This window comes from Ursus arctos, unplaced genomic scaffold, assembly GCF_023065955.2.
Source record: "Ursus arctos isolate Adak ecotype North America unplaced genomic scaffold, UrsArc2.0 scaffold_14, whole genome shotgun sequence".
Classification (NCBI taxonomy): Eukaryota; Metazoa; Chordata; class Mammalia; order Carnivora; family Ursidae; genus Ursus; species Ursus arctos.
Genome location: NW_026622808.1, coordinates 35,239,351 through 35,258,516, shown reverse-complemented (window position 1 = coordinate 35,258,516; position 19,166 = coordinate 35,239,351). Strand labels below are relative to the sequence as shown.

General features: G+C 60.7%; 1 protein-coding gene across 3 annotated transcripts in view; it reads right to left on the bottom strand.

The window, feature by feature from the left end:
* Positions 1-1,614: 1,614 nt before the first annotated feature.
* Positions 1,615-19,166, bottom strand: part of NISCH (nischarin) — a 32,991-nt gene continuing 15,439 nt past the window's right edge. The window contains exons 9-21 of one of the 3 annotated variants that reach the window (XM_026500982.4): positions 18,510-18,578; positions 17,606-17,791; positions 17,311-17,439; positions 16,026-16,139; positions 15,563-15,674; positions 11,323-11,447; positions 10,117-10,166; positions 7,523-8,923; positions 5,320-5,782; positions 4,726-4,882; positions 3,919-4,047; positions 3,261-3,422; positions 1,615-2,839 (exon numbers count right to left, since the gene is read on the bottom strand). In XM_026500982.4, coding sequence (XP_026356767.2) covers positions 2,229-2,839; positions 3,261-3,422; positions 3,919-4,047; positions 4,726-4,882; positions 5,320-5,782; positions 7,523-8,923; positions 10,117-10,166; positions 11,323-11,447; positions 15,563-15,674; positions 16,026-16,139; positions 17,311-17,439; positions 17,606-17,791; positions 18,510-18,578 — 3,708 coding nt within the window. In that variant the 3' untranslated portion in view covers positions 1,615-2,228. Of the gene's footprint in view, positions 2,840-3,260; positions 3,423-3,918; positions 4,048-4,725; positions 4,883-5,319; positions 5,783-7,522; positions 8,924-10,116; positions 10,167-11,322; positions 11,448-13,928; positions 15,005-15,562; positions 15,675-16,025; positions 16,140-17,310; positions 17,440-17,605; positions 17,792-18,509; positions 18,579-19,166 lie in introns of those variants that run through there. The other 2 variants (XM_026500983.4, XM_026500984.4) reach the window with 2 other exon arrangements.

Sequence of the window (19,166 nt, the reverse complement as noted above, 5' to 3'; positions counted from 1 at the left end):
CCCAGATCCTCTCATAGGGACTCACTCCAAGGTCAGCCTCAGGTCAAGAGTCACCAGCTGTCATCATCTCATAGCACTTGTTACCATTCTCCGGCCTCTGGTGGAACGCTGGCTATGGGAGAGCAGGGACGGCGTCTGGCTGCCCCCACAGTGGGCGGGCTGTGCAGACTCGTGGAGGGCATGACGGAGGCAGGCAGTTCCCCTTATCACCCGTTACAGGTGGGCAAACGAGGCGCAGAGGCTCTAAGGAGCTTGCTGAGGGGGGTCTCTCGGCTGATCAGTGTTGAGTTCCCACCCTAATCAGTGTTGAGGTCTGCTGCGTGCAGAGCCCCGTGCACACGCCGCGCGGCCTCTCGCCGGGAGGTCCTGTCCTCATGGACCCGGGCAGGGGTCAGCTGTCATGGGGGTCCATGGTGCCTGGAACAGTAGTCCAGGTAGTGAACCCTGCCTCTGCTTGTCACCATCCCCGTTTGCACATAACAGATGGAGAGAGGCAGGTGGCCCTTTGTAAAGGTCTTTGATAAAACCTGGTAGGGAGAAGCCGTGTCGCCTGCCTTCTCGTCCCCAGCAGGCCTCTCTCCCCCACCGGCTAGCTGGCTGGGGACGTTGAGAGCGGAGATCCTCCCCTGGGTGCCCCCACCCCCGCCCCGCAGCAGCCTTCTTGAGGGCGATGGGTGCACCAGGCCCCGCTGCGGGCACCGAGAACAGGAGTAGCAACCTGGGAGCTGGGTTGGCCCCCCTCCAATCACCTCTTCTCCAGCCCTGCCTGGCCCGAATGGCCCCAGGCCTGACGCTCCTGATTGGGCCAGGATGGGAGAGACGAGTGGGGCTCCAGGGCTCTGCTCTGGGGGTAGGAATGGGATGAGGAAAGGTGGGACAGACGGCTGGCTCCCAAAGAAATCCCAGGTCCGGTTTGGCAGGGCTCCGTGAGGCTCCGCACGTCTCTGAGACACGAACACACCATCCACCACCTGGGGACACGTCCCACAGGCCTTCCCCCCGCAGGCCCTCTTGGTGGGGCCTCCTGCCCCCACCCTATGCAGTCCCAGACTCTAGAGTTTACCCTTGCAACAGACTGCAGCTTCAGCAGGGACACTCCAGACCTGCAGGAGGCAGAAAGCTAGTGAACCACGGTGCTGCCATGCCCTGAGGCTCAGGGTGGGCCCCAGCCCAGTCCAGCCCTATCCAAGGGTCCCTTCACACCTCCCCTGTGCCAGCACCCCAGGGCCGCCCCACCAGCACCGCCAGAGCAGAGCCACTCTCTTGCCCTCCATGCCCTTCTCCCTCCTTTCTTTCCCCCGTCCCCAGGAGCTCACCTTCCTGCTTCCCTAAGGGACCCTCTCCCTCACGCCAACCTTGCGCTGGGCCGGTGCCCTGCTGACACCCCAGGGGCCCTTGAAATCAAAGACCCAGACTGGGAGCACCTGGGTGGCTCAGTCGGTTAAGTGTCTGCCTTTGGCTCAGGTCATGATCCCAAGGTCCTGGGATCGAGTCCCACATCGGCCTCTCTGCTCAGTGGGGAGTGTGCTTCTCCCTCTCACTCTCCCTCTGCCGTGCACACACTCTCTCTACTAAAAAAAGAAAATCTTTAAAAAAAAAAAAAAAAGACCCAGACTGTGTCAAACTCTGCTTTATTGGAATAGAGAAAACAGGCGACAGGAAACACACTCGATACTGGCAGCTCTAGGTCCCCTGCCACCACCCCTTTCAGCCCCAAGCCTGGGGACTCCTGCCCCTACGGGGCTCTCCCACTTGCTTGGGCCAGGAGAGGCCTCCGCTTCAGGAAGCTGCACGGGGCGGGGCTTCGGATGCGCATTTTGCTACCAGCTTCACAAATAGCAGCGAACGTCCACAGTGACAGCACACACTGGACGAGACGTTTCAGGGAAGGACACAGAAGAGTAAATCGGACCCACGGTGCCACGTGTTAATAACAGTCCCACAACAGAAGACACAACACTGCGTGCCGGCCACACTGCCCCAGGGGCTGGCAACAGAGCCACGGGAGGCAGATGGCCCAGGGAGGCGCCGGAGGGGGCCGGCGCTTTCACTCCCAGCACTGGAAAGAAGTCACTGAACGCGTATGTTCACATTCTCTGCAAGGACGGTCCAAGGAGGGTACCCAAAACAGGAGAGAAACACTTTAAAAAGAACAAAGAAAGCCTGCTTCCCGCCGGAGCGGACGCCAGGCTGGACACGGCAGGTGGCAGGGGCAGCCGTGGCCCGGGCTAGCCGGTGAGCTCGACGGGCAGCTCCCGGCCGCACAGGGCCTCCCACTGGCGAGCCAACAGCGAGATGAGCTTCTCGCGGCTCTCGGCGCTGGGCACGAACACCTGCCACTGGACCTCACGGCCCTGGCCGGCTCTGGCGGGACCACCCGGCACCTCCCCGAAGTGGTCCAGGGTGACGCTGCCCATGAGGTCGTGGCCCTGCACGTCGTCGAACACGAGGGTTAGGGCCTGCGGGTAGGTCTGGTAGCCCATGAGCACGCGGTCCAGGTCCCGGACGCGGCGGCCGTCGTCTAACCGGTACCGGTCCCTCTGCGGCGGCTCCTTGGCAAACTCGGGCAGGGGGTAGTGCACGAAGTCCTCATCCAGGAGGAAGATCTCAGCGCTGGTGAGCAGGAGCGTCTTGGGGCGCAGCATGCCCCTGCAGCGCCCGGGGGGCGGTGTGCCCACCTGGAAGGCCTGCACGTACAGCAGGATGCTGAGGGCCGGCGCCTTCTCCGGGTCGGCCATCTTCTGGGCCACGGTGAACGTCAGGTCCCCGATCTCCTCCTCGCTGGGGTAGGTGAACTTGACGCGGCTTGAATGGATCAGCTCATAGTTTTCCAGCTTCCCTGCAGAGGACGGGGGGGGGGGGGGGCACCGGGGTCGTAGCCTAGCCTGGCCGGCCCTGGGGCCCAGAGCCCCAGAGAACCAAACCACCCATGATGGCAGGATCAGGGGCTGGCGGAAGCCGGGGAGCGCGCCAGGCCCCCCGCGCTCGGGCGGGGACCCACAGGCCAGCAGCTCAGCGCACGGCCGGCACTCGAGATGCAACTGCCAGGTGGCTGAGGGTCTGCTGGGATGGGGGCTCTGCCACGGAAAAGGCCACGGGAAAGCCTCGCTGGCTAAGCAGGAAACAGAGGAAGCGCACGAGGCAGAGGGGTTCCAGGCAAAGAGCGGTGCTCGGGCGCCTGCTGCAGCCCCTGGGGCAGGGAGGAGGCCCACGACATCAGCCCAGGCGGTCCGTGTGTGGCCTGAGCCAGGTGGGGGTACCTGTGGTCTTGTTTCCAAACTCGGAGTAGAAGTCCTTGTCGACAGGCTCGGGGGAGGGCGTGCGCTCGAGAGAGGACAGCACGCCCATGAGGTGCTGCAGGAAGCAGTGTGTCAGGTAGCCGTCCCGTGTCAGGCAGGTGACCACCTGCATCGGCGACGAGCCTGCGGGGGCAGGGGTGGGGGGCAAGGGGCGGGTCACGGCTGCAGCTGCCTCTTACCCACCCCACCCCTGCCCCTTGGAGCCTGGAGGAGCCGGGGCCGGGAGGACCCACGTGGGAAAGCATCATGGGGCCTGGGGAGATAGCTATTTCTCGGGCCGGAAGGGCTGTGACATTTTTCTGGAAGGGGATGCAGAGGCATTAGGGAAAAAGCTTAGCTTTCTCTCTTCAGGAAGTGTGAGTCAGAAACATCCTGCCCGTGAGCCCTGGGCCCACTCTCCCTGCCCGCCGGGCACTCGGCCGCCTCGGTCCCCGCCTCGCGCTCCAGCCCTGGGGGGTTCTGCACGCTCAGCAGTTCCTGAAGCTGCTTCCTCCCGCTCCGGTGAACGGGCTTGTGAGCGGAGATAACTCAGCCTGCGATAACGCACCCACACATGGGAGCTGGAAGCCCACTGGTGACACTGGCCTTCACCCAAAATAGGACAAAGCACGGCACTCACCCGTCAGCCGGAAATACTGGTCGAAAAGGCCCACGTTGACTGCCTGCAAGTCGCTGAGCTTTAAAACAAAGCACTGGGAGATGTGGAAGGGACTGTTGTTGTAGTCCGTGTTCTTCTGATGCCAGAAATCTGTGACAGAAAGACAGGCACCGAGTGTGGCGCTGGCTCCGCCCAGCAAGCACTCCTCTGGGGCTGAGGCCTCTGCTGGGGCCGAAGCCTCCACTGGGCCCGAGGCCTTTGTTGGGCCCGAGGGCTCTTCCAGGGCCGGAGCTGGGCCCTCCACCGGGGCCAAGTCTAACGCTGGCGCCTCTGCTGGGGCTGGAGCTGGGGCTGGGGCTGGGGCTGGAGCTGGAGCCAGGGCTGGAGCTGGAGCCTCTGCTGGGGCACAGTTCTGTCCAGCAGGAAGGGGGCCCCTGGGCTGGCCTGGCCGCCAGCCGCTGGAGAAGAGCCGCCTCTGCCTCCACACGTTACAGCCTCACTGGCCACGCGTCCTAGGGTCTGAGTCTTGCCTGGCTCAGCGGAGGCACCGGGAGCCCTACGACAGGACGCCGGCTACGGCTCCCGCTGGGGTCCCACGGGACAGAGGCTGCCCCACCCGCTCCCCGTCCCCGCCAGTTCCCGGGCCCTGGCCTGTGCTGGCCTCAGCTCTCTCTTGACAGCTCCAGGAGAGAGAGTGCTTATCAAGCCCTTTCCCCAGACAAGGGAGGCGCAGCCCGGCACAGCCAGATCCCTGCTGCCTCAGGCCCCGCGGCCTGTCTCCTTGGGCACGTGCTCTGCTCCCGGGTGCCAGCAGGCCCCGGCGCCTACCTTGCAGGGGCTCCGAGAAGTAGCGGCGGAGGCCGTCGTGCAGCACGAAGTACACGGCCTTGGTGGAGAGCAGCACGCAGGCAGTCACCTCCAGCCCCGGGGTCTGGTAGAATACCACTGAGGACCACAGGAGGTGCCTTAACTCCTCATTTTCAACCTGGACACAGAATGGCTGGGTCTGGGCCTGCAGTAGAGCAGGGCCAGGGGCACAAAACTCTCTTCTAGGCCGCACCTGCCTGAGAACAGAGCTCTGGCAGGGCATCACCTCCCCCTGCCACCCTCGTCAGGCCCACAGTCCTGGTGACCTGCATGTCCCAGTGACATGCCCGCAGTCCTGGCTGAGGAGACAGAGGGCCCTCATCGCATCTGGTCCATGCATTTATAAACTTGGAAGCAGAGAAGAATGGAAGGGTGGGAGGTGGGAGTGGGGCGGGGCGTGTCTGGGGCCCGAGGCAAGGAGTGGCCAGGAAGAGGTGGTGACAGAGAAGACAACGGACCAGCGGCGGGCAGCCCAGGACCTCCGCCAGCCCCCGCCCCGACTCCAGCCTTCTCCACAGGAGGCCCAGCCAGCGGGCCCCGGGCTGTGGCCACTACCTCGGCGATGCTGCTGTGGAAGAGGTCGATGATGGTGCTCCCCTGCAGGCTGGCGATGTGCCGGAGCGACGGGCAGGCGGGCAGGTGCGAGGGGATCTGATTCTCCTCCGAGGTGGACCGGATCAGCTGTTCGCTTGGGTACTGAGCGGGGGCCTCCGCCTGCACCTGGGGCTCGCCTGGGGCCGGGGCCTCCACAGAGGCTGGGGCTGGGCTCTCTGCTGGGGTCTCCTCTGGGGACTCCTCTGGGGCTGAGGCCTCTGCTGGGGCCGAAGCCTCCACTGGGCCTGAGGCCTTTGTTGGGCCCGAGGGCTCTTCCAGGGCTGGAGCTGGGCCCTCCACCGGGGCCAAGTCTAACGCTAGCGCCTCCGCTGGGGCTGGAGCTGGGGCTGGGGCTGGAGCTGGAGCCGGGGCTGGAGCTGGAGCCTCTGCTGGGGCCTCCTGGGGCCGCTGGTCATTGCTGCAACTCCAATCCCCAGAGAGACAGTGTTAGCATCAGGATCCTGAGCGGAGAGTCCTATCACACACCTCAGAGTGTGACAGAACAAGGGCCACGTCTGAGGTCACCCGGAGATGTCATCTCCAGGTTCCCCACAGAAAGACAGAACAAAGAGAAAGTGCCAGACACTTGCTCTCAGAAGGGAGATGAGTAGTTAAGGGAAAGACAGGCAGTCTGGTACCCCAGGGCTGGGACGGCCAGAGGTGTGGTCCATGGACTAAGAATTCCTTTTCAGAAGGCAGCAGAAGTATCAGAAATGGCACTCCAGAGAGTGCGAACCAAGGTGCCCAGGCCTGGGACCTGAATGCAACCGGAGGGGAGAACCAAAACCAAACGGCCCCTCAGCTTGCCTTTGGATCCTCCTCAGGCAGCCCAGGTTCTCCCCCCACCCCACCCCACCCCACCACCATACACATGGCCACGCTCGGTTTTCACCAGTCTGTTCCAATCACAAGACCGAACAAAGCTTAGAGCCCTGAAAGCTCAGCTTAGGAGCTGACCCCCGAGGTGGGGAGGACCCTACCACCGGCCTACATGCCTGTGCCCAGGCTGAGGGGATCTTTCGGACATCATCCTCTCAGTTGGGACAGTCTAGCTGTTGAGAGAAATCTCTGGGCTGTCCCCCCTCTCGTCCTGTGGCAGAGATGTGCCTGCTGGGGTAGAGCAGGGTACCTATTTTCTGCATGCAGTCCCCACTGTGGGCAGGTTCCAGCCAGGCTTGGGGACAGCAAGGAAATGGAGAGAGGGTGTCACCGCTCAAGGCCTCAGCACAGAGACAGGGAGGAGGGAAGGCCACGCAGGGTGCCTCGGGCACGAGCTGCTCTCCAGCACCTGAAGACCTGATGGCGTCTCTATGGAGGGCATGGGACTTAAGCGGGGCCCAAGAATGGTACCCGATTCATCCAGGGTGAAGCTGGGAGCCTCAGTTGGGGGGCTGGGATTAGAGGCAGAAGCCATGAGATGCTGGGGTGAAGACAGGGTCTCCACTATCCACAAGAACAGAGGAGAAAATGAGGCTGTATCTCAGAGGACAGGAGGACCAACAACAGACGAAAAGCTTTCCTGCCCAGGTTGGGGAAGCCCCAGCACGTGTGAAGCCAGGGGGCAGGGGCAGAAAATGGGAACCCTCCAGGGCACAAGGCCCTCTCTGGAGTCTTGGGTGCGGGTGAGCTGAGGGTATGACCACAGCTGCCCACAGGCCTCCCTCTAGCTTCATCTCCAGATGGCCCGGAGGGAAACCCAGGCAGGGAGCCAGGGGGAAGCCAGACAGAGGGCTCAGGAGCAAAGGGAGGAAGAACAGGACAAGGCTGCCACCACTTCCCTCTCTGTCTCCCCTGCTGCAAGAAAGAAAGGAGCTTTGAACGAGGGAACCACCCGGCTCTCAAACTCAGATCTCAGACTCTGCTGTTGTCAGCCAACAAGTTCCTTTGGAAAGAACTCACAGAATTATGTGCAAAGAGAGAGCCCCTCAGCAACCCAGTTCTTCCTGAAAGGGGGTATATGGCTCAACAGCACAGTAAGGCTTGGCACGGGGTGTCAGAGAGAGCCAAGGGCAACGCTGACACTCGTCAGAAGCCGGGGAGAAAGAGAGGACCCGGGCCCACCCTGGGCCCACTCACATCCGATCTGGGGTCTCAGGACCCCTGAATGGTCTCACACACGGTATCTCCCCACCTCCCCCCACCAAGAGCCTGTGCTCGGTCTCACCTGGCCTTGTCCTCGGCGGCTTGGCCTTCCATGAGGGGGCTCTGGGACCCGGCCCCAGTCGCTGGGGTCTTGGCGATGACCACGGTCTTCAGGTCCTGCAGCGAGGCCCGTAGCTGGTTGTAGATACGCAGGAAGTGGAACTTCTCATGGGGCAGCACAAAGATGGCAGTGACAAAGCGGTAGCCCACGAGCAGCTCCAGCACGTGGCCATCGGCGAAGGCGCCCCGCGGCTGGGTGCAGCTGCGCGTGGGGTCCAGCAGCACCGTGGACAGCGGCACTCGGCTGAGCTTGAAGCTGTTGCGGTTGCGACAGTTGTGGGTACCACGGTTGGGCATGGGGTTGAAGTCGGCCTTGATGACGTTGAGGTGCTGGGGTGTGAGCAGCAGCCAGTAGGGGATGGCGGCGGACTTGACAGCCTCGGAGGGCGCGCAGCAGGAGCGCCGCACGGCCGAGCAGAGCGTGCAGCTGGCCCACTCGATGTTGCCCGAGTAGTCCCCGGCGGCCGTCTGCACCATGCGCTTGTCGCTGTAGACCAGGTAGACGGGGAAGCAGCCCTGGCTGCGCTCCTGGCAGCCGCCCGCCACCTTGTAAAAGGTGAGCAGCTGGCGGAGGAACTCCTGCAGGCTGGTGTGGCTGCCGTAGAGCACGGGGCTGCACAGCATGGCCATGTGCTGCGGCGCGAAGCAGGAGCGCAGGTCGGCGTGGAACTCGTGCAGGTTGGCGGCGTCCGAGATGATGAACAGCGTGTTCTCGCTGTGCCGCACCTTCAGCACCAGGCACAGCTCCGGCATGAGGAAGCCGAACTCGGTGAGGTCGCCGTGCGGGAAGCAGAAGACGAAGCGCAGGGACGAGAGGATGTGCTGGCTGCTGCCCCGCGACTCCTGGTGCGGGATCTCGAAGACGGCGATGCCGAAGTCGGTGAGCACGAGGCAGGCGGCGAACTGGCGGATGCTGCCCTGCACGTGGATCAGGAAGCACCAGAGCACCTTGAGGATGCGGATGTGCTCCAGCAGGAAGTCCTCGTCGGCGCCCAGGGCCCACTCCAGGGCCAGGCGCTCCTCCTCGCCTTCCTCCTCCTCCTCCTCCTCGTCCTCCTCGTCTTCCCCCCGGCCGCCCTCCTCCTCTTCCTCTGCGTCCGGGGGCCCCATCTCGAAGTAGCGGTTCTCAGCGGCGTCCTCGTCATCGTCGTCGTCCTCGCCCTGCTCGCCCTGGGCCTCCTCCCGCTGGTTGGCGGCCTCGATCCAGGCGGGCAGCTGCCGCTCGATGGCCTGCCGGATGAGGGTGCTGAGGCGCTGGATGAAGTCCTGGTTGGTGGCCGTGTAGCCGATGCAGGTGAAGGGCAGGAAGATGATCTGGCCAGAGCCGGGCACCACCTGAACCTCGGGCTCCGCGTGCTCCGGGCTGCGTGGGGAAAAGACCCAGGTCACTGGCATGCTGGGCCGGGCGGGCCCCACCGCCCACATGCAGAGCCTGCCGCTGAACCCTGGCTCGATGGACCAGCGCGAGGGTCCCACAAGCCTTCCAAACAGCTGAGCCCGTGTCCACGACAAGTGCCCCAGTGGGGAGCCGGGGTGCTGGAACGCTAGGACTGCCAGTTCAGCTGAGAGTCTCCCCTCCCAGGGCTCAGACCACAGACGCTTGGCCCTGTCCTACCCATACCACCCAGGCTCCCCCAACAAAAGCACCACAAAGACTTCTCAGTCACTCAGATGCTGGCTGTGAGCCCCAAAGGGAATGTGAGCTCAAGGCCATGAAGTCACTTGTTGACAATGGTTCCCTTCAGGGGTACCCAGTGGCTTTTGGGATGGGAGTCAGGGAGTAAGGCAGGTGGGTCTTAGGACTTTCACATTTAAATTCTAGCTCCTCTTGGGGCACCTGGGTGGCTCAGTGGTTTAAAATGTCTGCTTTCTGCCCACGGGTCCTGTCCCCGTGCTTTAATAAACCACCAATTTTGCACCGAAAAATAAATAAAATAAAATAAAATAAAATAAAATAAAATAAAATGTCTGCTTGCAGCTCAGGTCATGATATCAGGGCCCTGGGACTGAGCCCCGTGTCAGGATCCCTGCTCAGCGGGGAATCTGCTTCTCCCTCTCCCTCCACCCCCTGCCCCCAGCTTGTGAACTCTCTAACAAATAAAATCTTTTAAAAAAAACAAAAACTATCTCCTCTTGGCTACTGCTCCCCTCCATGAAAAAGCATATATAGAACAGGGTCAGGAAACTTCTAGAAAGGATAAGAGAGTGAACACCTCAGGTTTTGGAGGAGCTCATCCACATAATCTCTTTTTCTTTTAACAGTGCTTTAAGAATATAACAATCATTCTCAGCTCACAGGCTGTACAAAACAGGCCGTGTACCAAATCAGCCTTGATCTGCTGACCCCTAGTGTGGGATAATGTGTCAAACTAACTTCAGGGATTGGAATCTGGAAACAGACCAGAGCCTACCACGTTGCTGTTTACTTATTTAAAGGAAGAAACAGCTCTGAAGGACTTCTACGAACAGATTGTTAACAAAAGCCAACTGGTTCCCACTAGTCCCCAGCTGGGCATGTGCAGAAGGCCTAGAATGCCTTCTTAACCTCTTCCTTACCTCACACCGCCAACAGCTCCGGGTATGTCCCGTAAATCATCAGAAGGTGCCTGACAAAGGAGGACATGCAGTGAGCCCCCGACTTGCGGTAGCCATTCCCTGGCATGTACTGGGTGCTGGACCCTGAGCCAGGCAGCCTGCCCCAGCTCACCACCCTGCAGGAAGCTCCTCACCATCCCCGCGCTTCTCTCGGGGTGGATTCTGGGGCCCAGAAAGGCCAAGAGAGACTCAGCCAGTTACACAGCAGCGCACAGCGGGGCTGAGATTGCCGCCTGTCTGGCCCCAGCCCACGCCACCAGGCCCTGAGCCAGAGCCTCCCACCGCTCTGCAGCTCAGCGAGTGCCCCTAGGTCTGGCACCCAAGTGCTCCTCATGCCACCCCAGAGCGTCCACATGGACAGTCTAGCAATGTGACAACTGGCCCGCAGAGATCTCAACGGGCAGAGGCTACGCAGCACCCGGCCAGGCCCTCCCAGGGGTCACTGGGCAGTGCTGAGGACCTAGGGCCCGGCAACTTCCTACCGTGTGACCCTGGGGAGAGCGAAGGGAGGAGTGCCAAGGAGTGCTGGGACAGAGCGGACTCTGCAAACTGCCCAGAGTCACAGGGCCGTGACCCCGGACTACTGAACACAGTCAGGGCTGGATGGAGGCCCAGGGACCAAGCAGAACCCCCGCATCACACTTGCCTTCCTCCTCTCTTCCCAGGACAGAAGGAAAAGTTCCAGAGCCCTCAGCAGCAGCCACAGAGGTGCTGGAGTCACAGTGTGTCCCAGACTACTAGGGTAACATGCAGGAGCGGGCAGAGTAGCCCAGCGTGCCAGGCAACAGTGGACAAATTCTTCCTGATGGATGTGGACCCAAACAATCCCCCCCGAGGGCTTTCTGAACTGCCTGTCCCAGGGGAGTCCACTCATAGGCCCTAAGGACCCTAGGGGCTAGTGAGAGAACTGCCTGTTCCTATGAGCCCTGAGAGAGAGAGAGAGAGAGAGAGAGAGAGAGAGACGGATACACACACACGGATGGACCGACAGGGAAGACAAAGTGCTCATCACAAAGCAGAGTGCGCCAGGCAGCGGCAGCATCTGCCCCAACTGAGCCAGGCCACCTCCAGCTTCCAGCCCAGGCAAGTCCTACTTCCGGACGGCCCTAGGCAGAAGAGCCAGTCCACAGACACAAGCGATCCCCAGAAGCAGCAGGAGCGCATTACCTGTCCGGACGGGATGGACTCCAAGGAATCGGAGCAGCCCCGGGCAATGGGCCGGTCTTCGGGAGTCAGGCTGTCGGTGGATGAGAGGCTGCTGGCCAGGGCCTCCTCCTGCACGAACATGATACCTGGAGAGACCAGGGGCGGGCGGGCAGGGTGGGCAGGGAGAGTAGCCATTCAACAAACAGGGCTGGGCCGTCAGGCTACTGACGTGGCTGGGGGCCACATCGGACCCCCCAACCCAGGCACACAGATCACAGAAGAAAACATTAAAAACGGAAATCTTAACCTCAAAGAAAGAACAAGTGACTGCTTATCTAACCTCAGGGCAGGGACAGACTTTCTAATCCTAAATCCAAAGGAAGAAACTGACAGGTGTGTGACTATGTAATCACCAAACTTCTGCAAGAAAAGAAGTCGAAGATAAAATGAAAGAACAAAGTACTTGCGATACTTGACAAAGATGTGTGTCTCTGATCTATAAAAGGCTCTCCCAGATAACAAGGATGGGAGTGGGGGGCTGGAAACCCCGCTAGGAGACCACAGGGATGAGCAGCCGTTCCACAAAGGAATGGCCGTCAGAAAGAACAGAGGAACCGAGGCGCACCCCACAAGGAACCGAAGGGCAAGCTGAAACGTGACCTCGGTTTTGCCTCACTTTGGCAAAGGTCTGACAGCCTGGTCTGGCCTTGGCCTAACTGCGCAGAGGCAGGCGGTGGGACATGAGTTGGCCTGCCCGCTGGGAGAGCAGTTTGGCAGTATGTCCATCAAGAGCCTTCAACGTGCTCACTCCTGGAACCTGTTTCTAGGAGAATGACTGAACTCGGCTCCCCACCCCACTAACAGAACACCTCTATGAGCTTCACAGACACGCAAGGGCTCCGGACCGCTCACGCGGAGGGCCAGGCCTTCTCGCAGGCTGTTTTCCTCTGGGCTGGCAAGGACAAACTGTGCTCGGCACCCACGGTCTGTTTTCCGCAGGATGCTCCCCACTGACCCTCCCTCTAGGCCACCTCCATGCACAGCACACGGACTCATGCACCCCAGAAACACATGGCGTTCTTAAACCCTGCTGACGCTGTTTGATGAATACAGCTTGCCCGGGCCTGTTACTTCGCTCCAGACATTTTCCACAGGGGTGGAGGATAAAGACTTTCTAAAAACATTGTCCTAAATGTAGCTAGCTGGCAGAACACTGAACACCAACCCCCAGTTTCACAGAGGTTTGAAGGAGCTCAGGGCTTGCCTGGCTCCAGAGGTCACGGACCCTTGTGCAGCCCAGCTGCCCCCCAGGGACAGGACAACTCGTGCAGCCCGGGTCCTCTGCCCACGGACTAGCCAAGCCAAGAGCCCAAGCCCAGACCCCCTGCCCCCCGCCCCCCGAGCAAAGCAGCAGGCGCTACGCAGAGGCAGGAAGGCGGCAAGCACACAGCCATGCAGGAAGCGCACTACTCTCTCCCGGAGTCCAGCCCTCTCCTCCCTCACACGCTCGGATTCTCTCGTCCTTTGAGGTCCACCTCGCATACCACCTCCAGTGCAAAGCCCTCTGCTCTAGACGTGCCTCTCCCTTCTGCAAACGCCCCCACGTCACCTGTCCTGCTCTCCCTTGGGCACACAAGCTCACCTCCAGGTTCCTTAGGGGCACCGTCCTGGTCATCTGGAATCGCCCGGTAAGGACGCACGGAAGGGAAGCCCTTCCTGACCATTCCTGAGGAGCCAGGAGCAGTGCTAAGCGCTTCCCCAGCATTAGCTCATGCACGCCTCTCATTATTTACCACAGTTCATCAAATCTAAGATGCGTGGATGGGGCGCCATCTTGGTCTTAGCAGGTGTCCACGGAAGGCTTTCACACGACTCCGTCACGAATACCAGCTGGCTGACAGCGACTATGAGAGGCCACTGACTGAAAGACGCATCTCAATTTCAGAGAAGTCACAGGGTGGAAACGGGTGCATCTTAGAATCGATGAAGTAGGGTACATCCACTTTACAGTTGCGAGAACTGAGCTTCAGAGAGGCTGCAGGTTGCTTGAAGGCACACGGCCCGGAAAGCTGGGCTGCACGCTGAGCGGCCTCCCTCCCGGGTGCCTGCTCCTAACCGCTTCTCTACGGACCCGGCTGAAGAATCAACTGCCATGTCATCCGTCAGCCCCTACCGGCCACACTCCTCCACGGCTCCCACAAGCTGGCTAACAGCTCCTGACACACCCCGAGGCTCGGTGTTCACAGGGGAGCGCCCGGTGTACCACGAGCGTGTTTACCTCTATGGGCGGGTGCAGGCTGGGAGCAGAGCTGCTCCCTCAGGGAGAAATCCTGGCCCATCCAGGCAAGACCCTGGACGGGAAGCACACGGCTGAACACAACCCCCAGCAGAGTCCCCCACCTTAGTGAGAGAAGGCAACGTTTTCTTGCTGCTACCCACCCACGCCCTGTTTGGGACTGAGGAAATGTGGACGGGGACAGTCTTTCTGCTTCCTTCCTGGACCGTGGACTGTACAAACAAGTGGTCAGGAGGGGTCACTCCGAGGATGAGACGAGAGGCATCAGAGTGCCTAGATGGGGCCCGAATTCTGTTGTTTCTCACAAAAAGGAAAGAGATGTGCACACAAAGACATCCACTACAGTTTTATTCGTGAGAGGTGCAAATCTGGAGACGACGTCTAAATGTCTGGTAGCCGGGAAAGGGGCGGGTGGGGGGGGCAGACTATAGTGAGCCACTCTGTGACACGTCCCTGGGAGCGGGGCAGAGGCCTTCCTGCCCAACCAGGGGCTGCCTGCAGCCGCGGCGCCGGGGCAGACGCCTCATTCCCCGCACCTACGGTCTGCGCTTTACCGGCTGGATCTCCGCTTGCTCGTTCACTCACACATTCACTCGTTCATCAATTCAACAAACGCGGACTAAGAACCGGCTGGGGCCCGGCCTCGAGGACCAGTGGCATCTGCCCGTCCCCCAGAAGCCTAGTCACTCGGCTTCTCCGCAGGCTGGCCGGGGCTGTGACGGGGCAGCGCACGCTGGTGGCTTGGGCCCGGCGGCAGGGAAGCTTCTTTGCAGTGATACAAACCCCCCTCCCCTTCCAGGTAAAAAAATAAAACCCAAATCTCTCAGTCAAGAGTGTTCTAGAAGCGGACTGACAATTAACGCTGGCCCCTAACACCACCAATCCGCTCTCCTGAATTCTCTCTCCTACCTCAGGGTCATGACCTTGGTGTGCTGCCCGGCCACAGGCGCTCCCATTCCACCTGAGCGCTCCTCCTTTCTTCCTACCCAGCCCCCCCCCTCTGATGCGCTGGCAGCCGAGCAGTTCGTACCACAGCCCGATCTCCCTTGCATCCTCTGACGCCTGTCACACCCCATGTTTTGTCAGCGTGAATAATGCTACAGTGAGCATTTCGCCTCCCCCTTCCCCATGAACTTATCCCACTCAGATAAAATCCCCACCGGCGGGGTTACCAAGTCAAGGGGTGGGAACGTTTTTCTGGCTCTTGAAACATAGGGTCAAACTGTTTTCCCAAGACCTCACACCAAGTTCTGCGTCTCCAGGAGCCCGGGCGGGCGGGCGGCGTTCTTTCCTGTGTGTCCCGAGCCTTGGCTCCACTCGGGACGGCACACCCTCCCCTCTTCCGTGGGGGCCGGGCCAGCAGACACTCTCATGGGACCTGCTTCACTCACTCATCTCCGAGGATGCCTGGGTTCAGAGGTGAAAGCCCTTTGAAAACGCTAAGACAATGGGCAGGTGAAGGGAACTGGTCTTCCACGGGTCCACGGACAGCCCACCTTGGCCCCACACACACAGTGTTTTGGGGCTGGATCCCATCACGAGAGCCACAGAGATGAGGCAATAGGATAAAACAAAGTCTCCTACAGAGGGGTCGGGGTGCCCGATTCAGGAAAGTCACCGGGCCTGGCGTCCCGTTAGCAAGGAGCCAGTCTGCCCACGCTGCCTGTGGGGGAGCAGGGTCCTCATGAGCAGCAGCCCCGAGCCTGTTCAAAGGGCAGCCTCAGGGCCCCACTAGAAACCCATGGGATCCTACGGGAACCGGATGTGGGATTCAGGCCAATTGGGGCCCTCGCTAAGCAAACAAGAGAGCTGAAATCAGGCCGGCACCCCCCCTCCCCGCCTCTGTAGACAGCACCATGCCCTCCCTGTGTCTGAATCCTGCCGGCATCTTCCCCCAAGCCCAGCCAGGAGGCCCAGGCAGGACCTGTGCCAGTCTGCCAGCTGGCAAGACACATCCGCAATTACCTTGGTTGGAGAGGATGGGCTGGGGCAGGGAGGCAGAGGTGGGAGCCACGCTGGGAGGGGAGCCGCTGGGTCGGACGCAGGGGGTAGCTGAGAGCCGGGAATCCTCAATGATCTGAGGAGGAGTGCTCAAGTCAGCCCAGGGGAGGAGAGAAAGATCAGGAAGCACAGAACCCGACACGACCACTGGGGAGGAGGGAGCCCCCAGCTCTCACAGGCGGGTGATGGTGAAGGCGGTCCTGCCTGGTCCGTAGCAACCCCGCACGGCAGGTGCTGCCACGGGCCGCCTCACGCCGGGAGAACAAAGGGGAGGGGGCCTGCCCAAGGTCAAGCAGCCAGGACATGGAGGGGTGCAGCCAGGACACAGGAGCCCTGAGCGCTCCGCGGCCCGGTTCCACTGCGAGCCAGCTCCTCCCTCAGCTCGCTCTTCACCATCACTCCTGTCACCTCCCACACAAAGACCCACCTTCTTCTCTGGGTTGTTCAGCTTTGACTTGACCTCCTTGGCTTTCTGAATTGCTTTTAGCACTTCCACGGTGTCCAGCTCCTTCTCTGTGGTTGCTGTACTGTCCAGACAGACCTACGGAGTTCAGAGAACAGCTGTCAGCATAGGGGCTGACAGGAGCAGAGTGGAAGGGGCCCTGCCGAGGTGTGGGCCAGGCCCCAAGAGGACACAGGAGACCAAGGGAGGCTCTGCCCCCTGGCGGGTGAGCTCTTCACCCCCCATCGAAATGACCTGGGAGTCCCACACTGCCCGGGCCATTTCTGGGAGTCCCTTTCTGAGAAGGGGAGGCAGGGGGTGCAAGATCCACCGTGATGGCCTCTTGGGCAGCTGGAAGTGGGGGAAGGTGGTGACCTGAACGAAGCCCCCAATTATGGCAACTCTCAGATCAGGAAGAGTAAGGGGAGGGCCTCTGGGCTGGGGAACCAGGAGGGCAAACACAGGGTGACGAGGAATAGGCAAACGGGTGGGGACCCCCATCTACAAATACAGGAGGAGGCTATGATTAGCAAGCAGGGAGGGGTGACAGTGTGGTCGACGGAGGACAGTCCCAAGGGCCCACGGAAGAGCTGACACCACATCATGCAGCCTGGGAGGGCAAGAGGAAAGGACATCTTGTGAACACGGTCTTGGTGACGGTGTGAAGAAAGGGGCACTCGGGGCTGGAAAGAGATGAGTAGGGTGGTGGTGGGGGGGGAGGATGCAAACAGACGCCCGGGTATCCTCTGGCCTGGGATCTGGGGAGGAGGGGGAGAGGGCCTGCCCAAGAGTGAAAAGAAAGCAAAAAGACAGGTGAATCCGGCTAAGGATCTGTGCGGTTGGCACGGCGGCAGGTGGCCAGATCGCACGCAGCGGGCAGCAGACACTGGGCTGGGCCGCGCTGGCAAAGGGGGACAAACCCTTTAAGGTCTGCAGTCTATAAAAGACAGCAGGACTTTAACAAGCTGAAGACAGTCCCTCCACCCTCAGTCTGTGCCTGCTGGTGGGTGGGGAGCCCTCCTGGCCCGAAGCTCTGACAGAGACGACAGGACAGGAGCCAGCGGGAACCAGGGCAGCCGCCGCCCCCACAGAAGGGGCAGGGAAGCCTGTTCCTGGGAAGGCAGCAGGCTTCCCGGAACTGAAAGGCCCTTCGGGGCCAGCTGTCCTTCCGAAGCAGGGAGGCACAGAACAGTGGACAGCACCTCCCGGGAAAAGCCAGACTCCATCCAGCCCGTCTCTCTGCCAGAGCAGAGCCGCGCCGGCAGCTTACCTCGGAGGCCCTCTCTCCGAACTGAGCCAGCACCTTGGTTCGGTAGTCAGGGATGATGCTCAGGGGGTTGTTCAGCAGGGCCACGTGCTCCAGACACGGGAGGCTGCCGATGCTCCTGACCTCCTCCATCTGCAAGAAACGAGTTCCCTTCCCTCATCCCTTGACTGCTTCGGCAACAGGCCAACACGTCAGATGGCCTCTTTTCAACAAGACAGCTTTACCGTTCTTCTTTAGGCTGAGAAACTCCAAGGCCCAGCCACCCCAGGACCCCAGGAGCCTTCCAGGCTGAGCTCACCTGCTCGATCCTGTTGTCGCGGAGGTCCAGGTTGACCAGGGAATAGAGCTTGTGCAGGCCACTCAGACTCTCCAGGAGGTTGCCCGCCAGGTTGAGGGTCTTGATGTTCCCCAGTTTGGTGTGCACCCCTTCCAAGGACGAGAGCTTGTTGTAGGACAGGTCCAGGTGCACGAGGTTGTACAGGTGCTGCGGCAGCATCAAGAGCAGGGTACAACTGGTTCAGGCCCAGGTGCCCGAGCAGGTGGCCTGCCACGGACGGTGCCGTGGGCCTCTCCCCCTCCAACCCCCACCTGCCCCGGACAGCTACTGGGAAGGGCCACTCCCTGCTCCCTGGCTCACGGCACGAACCCGTGGCATCCCCTGCAGAGGCATCATGGCCCACGGGGCAGGAGCAAGGTGTGAAAATCAGGCTGTCAGCATAGTGACAAAGACGCATTGTCGTCACACTTGGTTCATATTTCCGTGCCTTTTCCCCACTCTCGTTTAGAGCCACAATCGCCCAGTGCATCACTGAAACCTCAAGGGGACACCAGCAGACCCTGCCTTTACAAACCTCCCGTGCACCCAGACACCTTTCGGGGGCCTAAGAGAGAAAACCCCAGGGGATGGCCAAGCTCCCAAGGTGGCTCCTGAGCCCCCCGGAGAGCGGGACCTCGAGAAGCCCACAGAGGGTCGTCTTTATTTTTTATTTATTAATATTTTATTTATTTTTGTGAGCGGGAGAGAGAGTGAGCGAGCATGAGCAGGGGGAGGGGCAAAGGAAGAAGCAGACTCCCCACTGAGCGAGGAGCCCGATGCGGGACTCAATCTCAGGACTCTGGGATCAGGACCTGAGCCTCAGACAGACGCTTAACCGTTTGAGCCACCCAGGCGCCGGACGGTCTTCTTTACAGACGTGAATTACCTGCAGGTTATCCACGACCAGCACTCCATTGTGACTCAGGTCCAGGAACTCAATCTTTGGGATCAGTTTCTTGAGAAAGAAGAGAGATACCTGAGGTTACCTTAGGACGCAGGACCCTCGGTGGCCCCGGTACCTGGTGGACAGACACCATGAGATGCTTCCTCCTGACCACGGACGCCCCAGCCGGACATCTCTGTGGAGCTGCTGCTGGGACGCCTTCCCGTGCCCACCCAGCAGCCTGTCCCAGGGGCACACAGGGCCTCCCTCCAGTGCTGAACGCGGGCCACTGTCCCTAAAGAACCCCCGGCTTGTGAAAAGGATGGTGGCAAGGTCCCATCAGATGGGGAAGGAAGTTCATCCCTCCCCTTCAGCCCTACCCAACCCCACCAAAGAGCACAAAGAAGGGAATCACTCTCCTCCTGCCCGAATACTATCTGGATGTCACTCTTATGGGGGCGCGTCTGAAATCTAGGGAGTGATTTTTCCATTCCACTCCCTGCGAGCAAATGTCCTCACTTACCATGCTTCTCTACCAGACGTGCATGAGACATTTGGCTCTAACCGCTACCTCACCTATTTGAATTAATCCCACTCAGAAATTAACTTAAAACCTGCAGGCAATGCACAGAGCCCTGGGTATAGGTTTTCCATGGTCCT